General features: G+C 40.8%; 1 protein-coding gene across 1 annotated transcript in view; it reads right to left on the bottom strand.

The window, feature by feature from the left end:
* The window catches only part of ACTR3 (actin related protein 3), a 60518-nt gene extending 44141 nt beyond the window's left edge, over positions 1-16377 (bottom strand). Inside the window, exon 1 of the mRNA XM_049773576.1 lies at positions 16291-16377. Coding sequence (XP_049629533.1) covers positions 16291-16334 — 44 coding nt within the window. The 5' untranslated portion in view covers positions 16335-16377. The remainder of the gene's footprint in view (positions 1-16290) is intronic.
* Between the last annotated feature and the right edge of the window lie 1630 nt (positions 16378-18007).

Here is an 18007-nt window from a genome sequence, read left to right as displayed (position 1 = left end):
CCTAACTGGCCGTCCCTCAAATGTAAAACTACAGACTGGTTTCAATATGAAAATTATTTACTGGGTACTATTTAGTACTATGCAAAAAAGCTCCTAACTTGGGGGGAAGGGTGGGTGATACCCAATCATTAGAACTTTTAATTTAGCTTGTTTAATTGTACTGAGAGTCATCTTACTATTTCATCTATCACATCCTGTTTGTTTTTCAAAGATCTGATCTTCAACTCCTTTAAAACATCCTCCAAACATTAAAGCCTTTAATTAATCTCACAAATAAAGCCAGAGAGATATCATAGGGATTAAAACAGTTACATGTAGCAAATCCATGTTCAATCCCTGGCACCACATATAATCTTAGCACCCACATTCAACCTTGAGTACCATCAGGATTGATCCCGTAGCACAGATCCAGGAGTATCTCCTCACCAAAACAAGATATATAAAATGTTCTATATAATGTTTAATGTTCTCTCAAATAATTTCATATATTAATTTAACCTCTGGAAACTAACCATCTGTAGTATAAAATCATGTTGTTTTCTTAATATATCATCATGTCTAATACAGAACTGAGAACACTGAAAATATTGAATAAAATAAGTGAAAGAGGAAGGGAAGAGATAGCATGGAGGTAGGGCATTTGCCTTGCATGCAGGACAGTGGTTCGAATCCCAGCATCTCATATGGTCCCCCAAGTCTGGCAGGAGTGATTTCTGAGATTTCTGAGTGTAGAACCAGGAGTAACCCGAGTGCTGCCGAGTGTAACCCAAAAACCAAAATAAATAAATATAAATAAGTGAAGGAAAAATAAATTAGACTAGCCCAAAATATATCTTATTATCACAATGATTATTTTTAAGTTATTAGAGAAATAGTGTGAAGACACTAATCCTCCACTGTGAACTTGAAATTTTCTTCATAAAGGTATGTACTCTGTAACAGAAGAAGTCAATTTTATCACCAGACACAAGAAATTTAGGGTCAAGAAAGCTGTTAAAAACCAACTGGGTAATTTCTTTACTACCTCCTACCACACCCCTAATTTCTTTTAGTTTGTCAATTCTTCATGAATTTATTATTTCTTTGCCAGAAAGGTAAAAAAAAAAAAAAAGTATCTGTTTTCTTTCTTTTTTTTTCATTTTTCAGGTATTCATATCTTTGAAGGACCTGTTGTATCAAATAAAACTTTTCCCTCCTGCTAAGATGCCTCCATCAATTTGATTAGCCTAGCCAAAGAAACTAGAAAAGAAGCAGGAACAAGATTTTCCTCCTGAAAATAGGTAATTGTTTTCAATGCCCTTATATATTTATTAATTTAACTGTCATTATTATATGGCATTTATTTGTAAATGTTATGCCTCTAGTATCAAACCCCTGTAAAATTGATATTATATCTCCAATTCCGTTCTAAAAAAATCTGATTTCAACTCAAGAAGCACTGAGTGGGCCCAGAGAGATAGCACAGGCGTTTGCTTTGCAAGCAGACAATCCAGGACCAAAGGTGGTTGGTTCGAATCCCGGTGTCCCATATGGTCCCCCATGCCTGCCAGGAGCTATTTCTGAGCAGACAGCCAGGAGTAGCCCCTGAGCATCACCGGGTGTGGCAAAAAAAAAAAAAAAAGAAGCACTGAGTACCTATCATATCAGACTTGGGTATAACTTCCCCAGACCATATCAAACATTTCACTATTCTGTGTACCAGCGCCCAATACATATTTTCCAAATATAGTCAAATTCAGTATTCATTTTCCACTTCTTCCATTGTTTCCTCCCTCCATTGCCTTAACTGGTACATCAGTTTTATTTGTGCCTTAAGCCCAATTATTATCTCTCATACAAGAAGCCTTTTTCATTTCCAGTGAAAGATGAACTCTTCCTTCATCTATTGATTCCCAAAAGTTCCACTTATACCTGTCAGGTCACTTATCATGTTATTATTTGTACACATGTGATCTTCAAAAAGGCTAGCAAGCATCAGTTCCCATGTATTTATAATCTCGGCAACAGAAGTGATGCAAAACTATTCCTTTACATAATGACTACTAAACTTACTGAAAATCAGTTTCTCCAACTACAAATAATGCTCTATTTTGTCCTATCCAAACTTATAAATATGTAGTAATATGCACATACACACATACACTTATAAACACACTTTCTATGAGGGAAAGAAAGCATAGGATAAATTCTTTATAATTCTAGTTCAATTTTTTCTTGAAAAAAAGATTTAAAGAAATAGTCTAACATTATCACTGCACTCATCAAGTAGGTCCTACTTTCCAAATTATTTCATAACCCCCAAATCACCAGGGTGTTATACCTGTCTAGTGAAAAATTTAATATTAATTAATCCATTGTCAATTACTCTTTAAAACAAGCAAAATTCCATAAGGGCTTTATCTTTTGGGAGGTAAAAAAAAGTTTGTGTTCAAATTGTTAGTAATGGAGTAAATTATCAAAATGGATAAGAAATTCAAGACAACAGAAATGGACAACATAAGTTCCCCACCCTCATCTTCACTCTACAATAGACCTTTTTTTTCTGTCAGAATTAAATCCCCATTCATAGTTTGAGAAACCACCAATGATAAGACTGAAAACTATATAACTGATAACTAAAAAAAAAAAAAAAAAAAAAAAACCTTGACTATGTAGCCTAATGATCTAGGTTTGGAAAATATTAATCCTGATTGAACTACATGAAGAAAAAGTCTGAAATTCATACTGCTAGTATCCAGCTGAAATGTTCTGCACTTAATAGAGACACCATAGCTTTGATACTCTTGCTACCTGGCCTCACTTTTTCACAACTGGCTCCCCAGCCTTCTTTTAATTCTGTGATATAACTGCATGTTCTTGTTTCTACATTTCACAGTCTTCCTAACAACTCTTAATTTGGCTTCACTTTTTGGTTTGTTTCTAATATAGCTTTCCCAATAGCAAGGCAATCAAAAACAAGCAGAGTAGATCATTCACTCAAGTTGATAAGAAGAATGTTTTTACTCTACAATTATTAAGAATAAATGTTAAATGGAAAAATTATTCTGTAGAGGCCTGAGCGATAGTGCAGTGGTAGGGTATTTGCCTTGCATGCAGCTGACCCAGGATGGACCTAGTATTGATCCTCGGTGTCCCATATGTTCCCCCAAGCCAGGAGCAACCTCTGAAATTCATTGGGTGTGGCACAAAAAAAATTCTATAATTTCATACAACACACAAGAGGAATATTTTTACCCTGCTGTTACTAAGAATAAAAGTTAAAGAGAAAAATAATTATTTAATTTTATACTCCAACAAAATTTTGGAAGCAACACAAATTCTCAACTAGGGGCCAGAGTACATCAGGCTGGGTCCCTCTTTTTATTTTCTAAGAAATGTTTTAAAATAAATCTTTTTTAAATAATTTGGGAGCAGTGATAGAATTCACTAGCATGTCAGAGGTAAGAAATATGCAAGCCTTTAGTAAAACTTCATGTTTTTACATAACATTTATTCAAATACATCAAAAACCCTAGAAACAGGCCAGAGATATAGCATGGCAGTAGGTGTTTACTTTGCATGCATCTGACCTGGGATGGACCTGGTTCTATTCCTGGCGTCCCATATAGTCCCCAGTCAGATTTCTGAGTGCAGAGCCAGAGCAAACCCTGAACGCCACTGGTGTGTCCCCAAAACCAACCAACCAACCAACCAATCAATAAAGTTTAAAAAAAAAAGCCTAGAAACAAGTGGCCAGAGAGACAGGATATATATAGTGAGTAAAGTGGTTTCCTAGCAAGAGGCAGACCTGAGTTCAATTCCCAACAATGCATATGGTCTCTCAAGCAGCGTCAGGAGTGACACCTGAGCACAAAGCAAGGAGTAGCCCTAATTATCTCTGAATGACGCCCAAATTTCTCACACACACACTCACACACACACACACACACACACACACAAACACACACCATCTAGAAACAATGTCCAATGTCTTTGATTCTATTGGAACAGAAGTAACAGGAATTTCCCTTAATTTACATATTGTTTTCAAACTCAGTCCTCTGAGTCTGACTCAAAACATTTTGTACAATTTTGTATTAAGGTCTTATGCTTTGATTGTTATTGTTGCTGTGGAGGAGGAAAGGAGTATCTGCAGTTGTTGCAAGATTCCACTGCAGTGTGTGAAGATTTCCCAGTCCTTACACATTTATAACAAGTTCTATGACTAAGAACTTTTTGACCAAGAACTAGCCCTAGAGTCTAAGTTTGACTTTTTCTTTTCTTTGTGCTATGCAATTACTAAGAATAATTTTAATGTGTCAGCTATTTATTTTCACATTGCAGAAATACATTTGGCTTCATTTAGCTACCTTTAAGTATCATTTCATTAATTGTGCTGTCTTGAATTAACCAGCAATTTGTTAGTTGTATCGTGTCAAATAAATACATGCCTGTTCAATATTCGAATGGCTAATAAAAATTTTGTTATTGAAGACAGTTCAGTGGGGCTAAGATACTAGCTTTGCACACAGCTAACTCTAGCTCAGTGGTTCTCAAATGTGGGGCACGCCCCCCACTGTCAAAACAAGGTAAGCCCCATGTTTATGTCTCTGTATGTCTCTGGAGCTGAGAGTTGCTGTGTCCTGCTTCAAACCCAGCTTCGAAAAGCTATGCATTGCAAAACGTGCTCATTGTAGCCAGTAATCCAGACATCACCTCTGATTAAAAAAATCAGCTCAAGTTATTTTATATATTTTTGTTTTGAAGGTTAAAGTTTTTTTTTTAATAAAGATACTATTTACAGTCGCGCGGGGGCTGCAAAAAATGTTTTCTTCTTCCTAGGGGGGCATGACAGAAAATAATTGAGAAGCACTGCAGTAAGGAGTTTAGGTAAAAGGGGGAGGAGGGGTAAAAAAAAAAAAACTAAAAAGCTATATAGTGAACCTCAGAGCTATCCAGATAGAGTCCTAAAGATAGTCCAACATCAATGGGGTAATCTCACATAATCCTGCACACTGCCCTGTAGGACCTGAGCAGCACAACCTCTGGCCCTCTTGGAACTGAATCACTGGTTCCATTAACCAAGAATCATCAAGAGTGGTCCCTTGAAACCCAAGCACTGCTTGTTAGACTCACCCTACAAAAACAAAAATAAAATGTTGTTAATGTTTCTCATGCATCAAATCAAGTCAAGGCCCTCAATTTTATCTGACTTCATAGAAAAATAAGCTACCGTAGGAAGTACAAAATTATAGTTTCAGAAAGTATTTTTACATTACAAGAAAAATACCTGATCTCAGCACTAGATCTCAATCAAAATTAATCTGTCACTAAGAAAAAAATTTCAATAACTATATAACACAAAATGTGAATCCTAAGCAAATTTATGAGAAAACTGATAGTGCTATCAATTTTAAAGACTAAGAATACTCTTGAGGGGCTGGAGAGATAGCATGGAGATAAGGCATTTGCCTTGCATGCAGAAGAGTGTCAGTTCGAATCCAGGCATCCCATATGGTCCCCAAGCCTGCCAGGAGCAATTTCTGAGCATAGAGCTAGGAGTAACCCCTGAGTGCTGCCGGGTATGACTTGAAAACCAAAAAAAAAAAAAAAAAAAAAAAAGGCATTTCTCAACTCTAGAAATGTTCTGTTTCATTAATAAAAAGTGGATTATCTGGGGCCAAAGTGATAGTACAGTGGGTAGGGTGTTTGCGTTGCATGGCAGCTAGCTGGGTTAGATCCCTGACATCCCACATGATGCCCTGAGTACCGCTAGGAGTTAATTTTTGATTAGTGCCAAGAGTAACTGCTGAGCAACACTGAGTGTGGCCCCAAAACAAACAAGCAAAAAAAAAAAAAAAAAAGGTGGCTAACTATTTCTTACTTTTTTTCCGCTCCAGAAATCTATTTGAATCAAAAGGTCCACCCATAATTCACTAAAAATGCATCGTAAATAAACAAATGCAGTTTATTTGTCTATTCAATTTATTTAATCTACTCAGCCAACTCCATAGCCAGGGGTCCTTAAATTTTTTAAACAGGTGACCAGTTTACTGTGCCTAAAACCACTGGAGACCAACTATAGTTAAAAAAAAAAACTATAACAAATTCCTATGCATGTATCTTATTTTGAAGAAAAAAAAATGGAAATAAATACAACATTTAAAATAGAGAACAACTAAAGTTAAGGAGTTCAGAGAGAGGAGGGGAGTTGAATAGTGCAGCCACACATTCCACACATATGCACTGTACAGCCCAGGACAAGTCAGTTTACAATCAAGACAGGGAGCAGTGGGGAGATGAAAAAAAAAAAACCCAGGAGGCCAGATCCTTGGCAGGCCACATAGTTTGTGGACCCCTGCATAGACTGTTCTCAAAAGAGATATCAACCAAGCTGTGAAAACTTATGGGAGTACACTGACCACACAGCTGAAAATTGACAATCTCAGAACAAAAGGGTGAACCTAGTTCCTGTACTGCTTAAGCCACACTACTGCACCCATCACTCACTATCTCCACTTTGCCAATGGCCCTGCCTCAACATTTCTCTATGACTCTCCAGAGACCAATCTGACCAAAACTACAGGTATACTGGTATTTAGGATGACGTTAACAGGACTTTTTGGGAGTGTTTTGGAGTGAGTGTGGGCACCCTTCCCCACAACCCACCTACCTCCACCCTCACCTTCTCAAAGCAAAAATTGCAATATCAGCAATTAGGGCTTGAAATTTCTAGACAGTGCAACAACTCCATTTGTTTTTAATGTGGCCATGTGACAAATCCAATAGGGCTTAGAATTTCTGAACTGTACGACAATCCCATTTTTTAATATTGTCATCCCAATAGGAACATACCAATTAGACACAGATATGTATCTGAAGCCACCTAATGGTTAGAAACAAAAAAAAAGTCACAAAATGATCACTTAGCAAAAAGAGATTACTAAGCTTTCTGGCAATGACTTAATGACCTCAATGCAAGATATAATAATTTTCACAAATGTTCTTATTGCAATACTTTCTTCTTATTTTCTTAATAATTTCACTCCCACTTAACAAAAAAATGTACTATGATCAACTATATAAACTATATAACACATGGCCTTTTATATATGTTTAAAAAAGAAAAGGTTTTAAAGTTTCAAAAATAGTCATTTTTGAAATCACAAAATAATTGGATTTTTAAAATGCTTAAAACAGGGGCCAAAGTGGTGGCACCTTCCTTGCACGCGCTAACCTAGGACGGACTGCATTTAAATCCTCCGGACCACATTTAGATCCCTTGGCGTCCCATATGGTCCCCCAAGCCAGGAGCGATTTCTGAGCAAATAGCCAGGAGTAACCCCTCAGTGTCACCGGGTGTGCCCTCCTCAAAAAATGCTTAAAACAGAAAAAGCACTCACTTTATTATACTAAGTTCTAAAACAGCATGTAAGCAAACACTATAATAACACCATGTAAGCACTTGTACTTTATCATAAACCAATATTAAGTTTATATTTTTAGTTTCAATATTAGTTTATATTAGTTATATTTTTATATTATTTTATATTAGTTATATTTTTAGTTTCAATATTAGTTTATATTTTTAGTTTCAAAACCTTCAAAATCCCCTTTTAAGACATCCTCCTTGCAACTCCCTTCATTCACAACATTGTAAATGAAAATATTCTTATAAAAAATATTGAGTAGGGCCGGGAGAGATAGTACAGCAGCGTTTGCCTTGCAAGCAGCCAATCCAGGACCAAAGGTGGTTGGTTCGAATCCCGGTGTCCCATATGGTCCCCCAAGCCTGCCAGGAGCTATTTCTGAGCAGACAGCCAGGAGTAACCCCTGAGCATCGCCGGATGTTGGCCAAAAACCAAAAAAAAAAAAAAATATATATATATATTTATATATATATATATATATATATATATAGAGAGAGAGAGAGAGAGAGAGAGAGTACTGTATTTTCACAATAGGCAAGAAGTCTTTTACACCAGAATGTCAAGCATCAAAAACAATGAAAAAAATATTCTAAAGTTTATGTGCTGAAGGCAGGAATAAAAGTAATAGTAGAATGGGGGAAAAGAATAATTACAAGTTAAGGTTGTTCCATTCCTGATTGCAAATTGCAAAGACTATGGAAAAAACCTATTTTAAATTAGTAGCTTGCTTGTAGGGGGAGGGAGTATGAGGGTAGGTGTGTGTTTAGGGGGGGTGTTCTAATTGTGAAGAGAATCCAACACAGGGCATGCAAGGCAAGTGCTCTAAGCTAAGTTACATTCTAGGCCCCTTTAGATTTTAGTTTGCTTTGGGTTTATTTCATAAAGACCACAGCCCTGTGGTGTTAGGGGTTCTAAGCCCCATAGCAAATTTAATAACTCAAGGCCTTACTAGAGTTATTTCCCCAGCCTTAGGAACATTTTGAAAACAATTCTGAAAGAAAATTATTAACATTCCAGGGGCTAGAAAAATAGTGCAATAGGTAGGGTGCTTGCCTTGTATGCTACTGTCCCAGGTTTTATCCCTGGGATGTTCCCCCACTATCACCAGGAGCTCAGAACCAGGAGTAACCCTTGAGCACTTCAGCCTATGACCCCAAAACAAAAAGCCAACCAAACAAAATTTATTGAAACTCCACAAAATGGAATCAGAGCAACAGTGCAGCCAGTAACTCAGGTCGCAGAGAGGCAACCTGAGTTCAAACTCCAGCATTTCATATGGCCCCCTAAAGTCCCTCCAAGAGAAATCTCTCAGTGCTGGAATCAGAAATAACCTCTAGAAACAAAAAAATGAGGTCCCAATACAAAAAAAAAAAAAAAAAAAAAAAAAATTACAGAAAATGATCATCTGAAAAATAAAGATACTAGTCTTCTCTGTATTTGTCATATGAGGATATATTTTTTGTTTCATAAAGTAAAAGCCAATATAAAGCTATAAATCAACTAGCACATGCCATAATAAATTATACTATTTTGAGGAACCAATTTTAAAATTAGTCTAATAATACCTACTATTGGGCCCGGAGAGATAGCACAGTGGCATTTGCCTTGCAAGCAGCCGATCCAGGACCAAAGGTGGTTGGTTCGACTCCCGGTGTCCCAGGTGTCCCATATGGTCCCCCGTGCCTGCCAGGAGCTATTTCTGAGCAGACAGCCAGGAGTAACCCCTGAGCACCGCCAGATGTGGCCCAAAAACCAAAAAAAAAAAAAAAAAACCAAAAAACCTACTATTGTTAATATTAATAACTCAAACTGAATTTAAGTGCTTGATAACCTATGAAATGTAAATGTATATATTGTATTATTATGATTGTCTTGCTCTTGATTCTTCATGCTAGTGGCTATTACACTAATCAGTTGTATCAGAACTATAGGTAAACATCAAAAAGTCTTTAAGTGGAATTTTGTTTCAAGAACTAGACTACTTAAAGCTACATTTGAACAACTTCACATTTCTACCCCTAACAGAACATTTAGCTACTTCCATATGAGGGGAAAGTGCAGAGAGGAGCATGCTGGACATGGAAGTACACAGTGGTGGAAATTTTAAACACTACACCTTCAGATGAACTCTCCTAGGATTGTGCCTCTTTAAAGGTGCACTGAGGTTCAGGGATTATAGATTAAGTGGCTGTAGTGAATGCTTCCCATTTAGAAGGCTCAAATTCTGTCTCAAGCACCAAATATCACTTCTAGGATAGTACTCCAAGTATACTAGAAGAATGCATCCTCCCACCCCTTCCAAGTACCACTGAAACATTAAAACAAAAAAAGATGATGTCAGCAGAGCTAAACTCATAATTTTACTACCTGTGCCCATTAATTCTCAACGTGATGTTCAAGAGGTCAAATCAGGTATTTGAAAAACATTTTTTTTGTTGTTTTTTTTTTTGTGGGGCCACACCAGGTGATGCTCAGGGGTTACTCCTGGCTATGCGCTCAGAAATTGCTCCTGGCTTGGGGGACCATATGGGACGCAGAGGACAGAACAAGCGGCCTGTCCTAGACTAGCCTTACCCCTTGCACCATAACTCTGGTCCCTTGAAATAACATTTTTAAAGGAATACTAATATTCAATCCTTTTGTTTTCAGTTTAATTCTGTGTAGCTTCAATTATAAAGTATAAAAATAATTGCCAAATCTTCACCTTCACTCCCAAAGCTTTCTATACCTTTAATTTCCTCTAGGACACTTCCAATTATAGATCAATAACAACTCCCAACTTAACAACTCCCTTGTCTCATACAAGCTTGCACAATCCTAAAATTTTCATTGGTGCCTATTTACAATCCACTATCATCTTCTCAAAACAGCAAAAGCAGTTTGGCTGAGCAGCATTCTATGGCTGCTTATAAACTTCAATTAAAAAGCTGTGAATTGGGGGCGGAAGAGATGGCATGGAGGTGGGGAATTGGCCTTGCATGCAGGATGGTGGTTCAAATCCTGGTATCCCATATGGTCTCCCAAGCCTGCCAGGAGCTATTTCTGAGCTGGAGCCAGGAGTAGCCCCTGAGCGCTGTCAAAGGTGACCCAAAGACGAGAAAAAAAAAAAAAAAAAAAAAAGGCTGTGAATTGGAATAATTATGATATATTAAGTTCACATTAAATACAAAACCCTTCAAAATATTTTCAGTTATCACAAAACAAACTTAGATGTTATAATCTTCAAATAACCAACAAAGAAAATAAAATATACAGAGTTTGAGGAGTACAAGGTCATAAAAGCTGCTAAGTGGTAAACCTTGACCTTAAAAAAAACCTTGCTAACCATAAATAACAGAAAATAGTATAAATACCAGCAGATATAAACTTGAGTTAATCAAGATTTCTTATATTTCTCTCATTTGTTCCATTCCTAAATGTCAATAGGCTATTTTAGAATTTCTGCAAAGCTGATGCTAAGATAGTTGCTTGAAAATATCTAGGAGGGGCTGGAGAGATAGCACAGCCACAGGGCTTTGGACTTGCACAAGGCCAACCCAGGATAGACAGTGGTTCAATTTCCTGCATCCCATATGGTTCCCTGAGGCTGCCAGAAGCCATTTCTGAGCACAAAGCTGGGAATAAACCCTGAGCACCTCTGAGTGTGACCCAATAACAAAAAATTGTTTTTAATCGTCTAGGAAATTTGAGATTCTGAGTCACTGGGTTTAGGTATTTCTGAGTAGTTTTGTTTGTTAATTCCAGCACGCATTCATTCAATAAAGACTGTATGTAGATCTACTCTACCAAGTCTAAAAACTTCATATCAAATACTTTTACATCTGATCCTACTGCGTTTCATCCTACAAATATAAATATTCTGAAAGCCGTAAGTCCAATGTGTACTCCTCTAAAGGGAGAATTTTTAATTTTTTCTAGAAATTAAATTCAAGCTGAATCAAAACCAGTGATATATAATGACTATCTGGCACACAGTAAATGTTCAATAAATAGTTCCTTTTCATGTTACATAATCCAGTCTCATTCAAAAGGTAAGGGGACAAAACCCAAGAAGTAGCTATTCTCCCCCTTTCTGCTATACTGGCTTTACCTTTCTCTGCCTCCATCCAAATACTTGGAAAGAGAGATCAGATCTGATCTTCAATAAAATGTTTGACAACTGACCACAACAATCCTTCACTATCAATAAAGTAGTTACCTCAATATTTGATTACATGCTATCTTCTACCACTCTACATTAATGGCGTTAGCCCGTCATTTAAAGGTTTTTTTTTTTTGGTGCTCAGAGGTTACTCCTAGCTCTACACTCAGAAATCAAGAAATCACTCCTAGCAGGCTCAGGGAACCATATGGGATGCCGGGATGCGAACCAGCATCCTTCTGCATGCAAGGCAAATGCCTTACCTACATGATATCTCTCTGGGCCCTTTAAAGGTTTTTTTGTTTTTTTTTTTGGTATTGGGGGGAGGGGTTTGGGCCTCACCTGGCAGAATTCAGGGGTTACTCCTGGCTATCTGCTCAGAAATAGCTCCTGGCAGACACGGGGGACCATATGGGATGCCTGGATTCGAACCAACCACCTTAGGTCCTGGGTCAGCTGCTTGCAAGGCAAATGCCGCTGTGCTATCTCTCTGGCCCCTAAATTTTTTTTTTAAGAAAAGTGTATTATACATTTGATTTTAGTTCCACAAATACATATCCAGATGCTAAGTATGCTGGAAACTTTGAATTAACAATATTTATTTTCTACCTATGCGAAAAATACTTGATACCTAATGATTCAAAGATAGTGGTACTACCACTTATATGCTATAGTCAATACCATGGGCAAATACTTCAATATCTCTAAAATAAAATGTCCAAGCCTATAAAATTTCAAGTTGCTGTAAAAAATAAATTAAAAATTAGAAAATATTTAATAAAAAAATCTGTCACCTGTATTGATAAGTGCTAGCTGTTCCTATTTCCTGATAATGACTATAATAAATTTTTCCTAGAGATTAAATTTAGAAAATGTCTAGAAATTCACATATCCAAAAAAATTCCCTTATCATCCGAAGTCAAAAAAGGCTTGCTCAATAAACCATCTCTGATTAAATTACAAGTTTAAGTAGAATAACTCTAAAAAAATACAGTAAATTTAACTTTACTAACAACAACAAAAATTTTCAAAGTATAATTCTAAAAAGTGCTAACAGTGCTTGGGGAACTGTGCAGGATCGGGGGAACTCAACCCTGAGCTCCTATTTTGGCAAAAGAGGGAAGGAGGGAAGGGAAAAAAGGAAGGGAGGGAAGGAGGGAAGGAAAGAAGGGGGAGGGAGGGAAGAAAGGAAGGAGGAAGGAAGGAAGGGAGGGAGGAAGGGAAGAAGGAAGGAAGGAAAGAAGGAAGGAAGGAAGGAAGGAAGGAAGGAAGGAAGGAAGGAAGGAAGGAAGGAAGGAAGGAAGGAAGGAAGGAAGGAAGGAAGGAAGGAAGGAAGGGAAGGAGGGAGGAAGGGAAGGAGGGAGAAGGGAAGGAGGGAGGGAGGGAAGGAGGGAGGGAGGGAGGGAGGGCGGGAGGAAGGAAGGGAGGGGGAAGGAAGGGAGGGGAAAGAAAGGGAGGGGGAATAAAGGGAAGGGGAAGGAAGGGAGGGGGACAAAGGAAGGGGGAAGGGAAGGAGAGGAAGGAAGGAAGGAAGGAAGGAAGGAAGGAAGGAAGGAAGGAAGGAAGGAAGGAAGGAAGGAAGGAAGGAAGGAAGGAAGGAAGGAAGGAAGGAAGGAAGGAGAAAGAAATCTTTAAGTTTTTCGATATAAGACCAAATTTCATAAATGAACACTTTTCAGTCACTGCTTGCCTAACCTATATAACAAAACGGAATGAATGACCTGATTCTTACTACAATTGTTCACATATATGTCTTTATACCAATAGGTATTAGAAACCAAAGAGATTTTAAATGAATTCTCTTTTCTTTTAAGGAAGAGTCATATCAAGTTACAATTAGTTCACTTTGTCTCTCCAGCCCATAAACATTTTCTCTGGCCCATAAATGCATTCTTCAAAGCACAAATGAACACTTGCATGATGGGCACTCAAGTTTGCATCCCAGAACCAATATATTCTTCAAGATAAAATACTCTATTAGGGTTAAATTTCAGAGATGCTTGCCTTCTAGCTTAGTGAACTATCTTACTATGTGCATTAATAAAGTTAAAGGTTCAATTTTCCCAGAGTTGCAATAAAGGCAAAAGGTTAAAAAAAATGAACACCAAAATAAACAGATCTCTAAAGGTGGAATTTCAGAATTTCAAATTGTGACAAATGATAAAAGGTGATAGAGAAATAGAAAATCCCGATTAGTTTCATTCAAGTTCTAATCTGTAGTCTGTTAACTTGAGAGGAAACGTAATATAAAGATGTAATAATAATTGCAATATTTAAAGAGAAATATACTAAACAATGATTGAGTTTCTGTCTTATACTCCTGTTCACTCCACAAGTGCTTTTAATTTAAGAATGTCCTATCAGATGAGGTCAGTTAGAACTGTTAAACCTCAATTAGCATTACTCTCATACAGAAATAATCAAAATTCTAAAGAAAAAACTAAGGAAAAAATTATCCTTAATAGCTTGCCATATTTTTATTAGGGTAACAATTATCTACACTTATTATCAAGCAATTCCTAAAACAAAATTATGTAGCAGTGATTTTTCTTCAACAAAATTCACTTGAAAATTTCTTCTCAGAGGGAAGTGTCAGAGAGTACAGGTCAAAGACCTTCGGTACATCAGTAATGTAAGAGTTAACTAATATAGCTAACTAATCCAAACAGCAGAGTCAACAACACTGAAAATGTGAGATCTAAACTACAGTCACCTGTTAAGGTACCTGTTAAGGTGATGGTCAGGGGTGCCCCCAACCCATATTTGGGAGCTCTGGGGAAGCTAACATTAGTGTTGGGATCAATGCTGGAGCATTATGTTTAAAATCCAACTATAAAAAAAAGTCTGTAAATCACAGTCCTTTTATAAAGAAAAGCATTTAAGAAAATAAAAAAGAATGCTTTTAAATTTTTTTCTTCCTCCTTTAGCCAATCTGAAAAATGACCCTGAACACAACTGACCCTAATTCAGGAAAATGGCACTCTATTAAGAACTATAAACCGTCCATCAAATATATATACATATCAAGGCTAAACTAGGCTGGTGCTTCCCAGGGGAATGTATGAGTAAGTCAGCTCCTTTTCCGGGTGCATAGTTGAGATTTTAGCAACCGTATCACTAGCATAAAGTTTATGGACATTGGAGAAATTTTACAGAGTAAATAGAAATGCCAGGCATGTTATCGATTAAGTAACAGGTTTGCTGAATCACAAAGGTGGAGAATAGGCTGAGGAAGTCAATTTCTCCCAGCCCTCCTTAACTGAGTATTTCGGGGATGTAATTCAAAAAAAATCTTTCAAATATTTAAACGCTCAACAGTCATTCTCCATTAAAATGCTGCCTATCTTCTTTTTCTTTTTTTCTTTAAGTGTGCTGCAAGTCTCTGAAACAGCCTGGCGAATGCACAAGGGCCACTTCTAAAGCGAATGGTTCATATTTTAATTCAATCACACTGCCCATCGCTGAGGACCACCAAGTGGTCGAAAATCAAACACATCCCTATATAACCCCTTCCCCTTAAAAAAATAAAAATAAAAAGGTTCCTCTAGTTTCAAGACAAAAGTCCAAGAATGAAGAAGTTGAACCTCCCGGCTCATTTCCCCCAGGGAATGCTTCCAGGAGGGAAGATGGGCTTGCGAAGACGAACATCCCGAGGACCCTTGGGGGGCGAGGGGGAGCGCCATCACGGGAGGCCGAGTCCCCCTCCCGGGGGTGGGTGGGGTGCAGCGGCTGCCCTTAGCCCTCGGCCGGGTTTTGAAAGTTCGCCGAAGATGCGGGGCAGGTTGGAAACGAAAAAACTACCTTATAAGGCTCGAAAGGGGCCGAGAGCAGGAAGCGGCTTTGACAAAACCAAGGAAGTTGCAGCAGCGGCGGCGGCGGCGAAGGCAGCAGCGCGCGTGCTCACTGGGGGTGGGGTGGAGCGGGGTGTGGGGGGAACTTACTCGGGGAAGGCAGAAGAAGTCAGGCACACTCGGGACACTTGGCACACGCCAAAAATACGATGAAATACAATAAAATGCAGCCGGGAGGCTCGGCTCGGGGTCCAGGTTCCCAGCGGCTGCCCACGGGCGCGCACATGCGTTGCAGGCACAGATCCACGCGCAGGGGCGAGCTGGCACAGCCCGGGGGGGGCCAGTCCGAAGGCAGAGGCAGCAGAGGAGGGTGGGCGGCGAAGAAAGGCGAGCCCCGATCTCGCTTCCCATTTTGCGAGTCCCCGTCTTGGCTGGCCTTCCCCTACCCACACCCACACAGCCGTGTCACAGCCCGATCTTGCAAATTTAAAAAAAAAAAATGCACAAGCCACAAGCCGGGGCTCCTCCTTGCTCATCCCCCACGTACTTACCATCATCCTCATCATCAGATCAGGGTTCCCTTGCACCCCAAAAAAACTCCCTAGGACCCGGCGATCAAGCCGGCGGGCAGGGCAGAGAGAGGAGGAGGGGGAAGCCGGCAGCGCCGGGCTGGGCCCATCATCGCCCCACACTTAACACCAGATCTCCCCGGGGCGACGCTGCCCAGGCCGGATCCGGGGTGTGGGGAGCCCCCCGCGGGGACGGGAGCCCATTGGGGGCAAAAGGCTCCCCGCGAGGGTCAAGGAGGCCCGCGGGGAGCCGGGCGGGCGGGGCCCCACCCTCGCCCTCGCCCTCGCCTCCGGAGCCTCCGCGGCCCATTCATCCCGCCGCCGCTGCCCTGCCTCTCCATTGTCCTCTCCGCCTCAGTTTCCCCCCACCGCCGTCTTACCCCGTGCCACAGTCCACCACACAGGCCGGCAGCCGTCCCGCCATCTTCCTCCTCCTCGCCCGCTGCTGCCACTGCTGCCGCCGTCTGCTCCGTCGCCCGTCGCGGCCAGAGAGAGTCGAGAGGGGAGGACGCGGGAAGAGGCGATCAGATCAGACCAGACCTGGCGCGGCCGGCCGGGCCGTCTCTGTCCTGTCCTGTCCTCCTCTCCTCCCCGATCCTCCCCGCTCCGCTCCGCTCTCCGTCCGCAGCCGACAAGGCGGCGAGCGAGGCTCAATCAGCAGCAGCCCGACCACTTCCGCAACCCGGTCAGGCAGGCAGCAGGCAGGCAGGCAGAGGCAGTCCCCGCCCTGCCCCGCCGCGGCCTCCACCCCTCTGGCTCGCGCTCTCCCCTCCTCCTCTCTCTCTCTCTCTCGGGCCCCCACCCGACAACTTCTACCCCCTCTCGCCGCCTCGCTCTCGGGGCAGAGCCAAGATGGCCGCCAAGCCGACGCCCCGGCAGGCCAGGCCCAGGCGGCCGCCTGAGCTCGCGCTTCCGGTTCCGTACGGGCGGAGCATGCGCACCACGGCGCACCCCCCGCGCGCGGGCCTGTCTTTCCCGTTCCTGACGGGAGACTGACTGACTGACTGGGTGGTTTCTGCGAGCGAGCTCCACCGCGCCAGGTTGGGTGGGATGGATGGAGAGGAGGAAGACGGCGACTGGGAGGCTCCGGCTTCGGAAGTTGCCCCCCACGCACGGCTCATCGGTTCAAGGATTCGCATTCTGGTGTGAGGGGCAGAAGGAAGCCCGCTGTCTCGAGATCCAGGCCTCCCTCCTGGGAAAAAAAATAAATAAAGGACCTGATGGAATGAAAGAAAATGTTGAAAAGCCCCGCACGGAGCTTTCTGTTTCGGAGGAGTTGAAGGGAAAGGCTTTTCTGAAGCCAGCTAGCTTAGTCGGAGGTGAGCAGATGGAAGAACAAAGGCTTTTGTGCACCGCCGCTCTTCTTTCTGCTTTTGTGCAGGGGTTCTGGACAGGACTACTACATGCATGCTGGCTGACTGACTGACACAGAGCCAAGTTTATATATATATAGCTCGTCGGCCCACCTGGAAGGTAGGCTGGCGCCTACGACTTCAAACTCAATGGATTGCACCACTAGGCTTCCGAATGAATGATCATCCCGGCCGACACCCCTCAAGCAGTTCTACTACTAGGCTATGAGTACTAGTATGCCATGGGTTTGGTTGGACCACACACCTGAAATGTTCAATTCAAGGAAAGTGCATTGAAATCTGGTCATTTGCATTTCTATCAAGTTCCCACATGATGGGTGTAGAGTTTATCTTTGGATAAATCATGGCGGATCTGCCTAATGAGGCTGAAATTAAAAACGTTTTCTTAAAGAGAGAATTTCATACTCATTCCAGGAGGAATACACATGAAATTATATAAGCTTTCCATTCACTTGACAGAGTGTTCTTCCCCTACTCTATGCTAAAACCAATATAGTCCCTGACAGTTAAGATCTCAGCAGTCTTGCAAGTGGCTTTCCTTGGTTTGATCCTAGGCATCCCATGTGGTCCCAGTCACTACCAGAAGTAAACCTTGAGCATCGCCTGGTGTGGCCCAAAAACTAAAAAACAAACAGAATGAAAGAGAGCGCTTACAGTTGAGTGAGGGGATTTTATTAAGAACAATGAAAAGCAAAGTTCAGGAGTTTATGAGGAGCAAAGTGAG

Source organism: Suncus etruscus, chromosome 5, assembly GCF_024139225.1.
Source record: "Suncus etruscus isolate mSunEtr1 chromosome 5, mSunEtr1.pri.cur, whole genome shotgun sequence".
Lineage (NCBI taxonomy): Eukaryota > Metazoa > Chordata > Mammalia > Eulipotyphla > Soricidae > Suncus > Suncus etruscus.
This window is presented reverse-complemented; position numbering and strand designations above follow the sequence as displayed.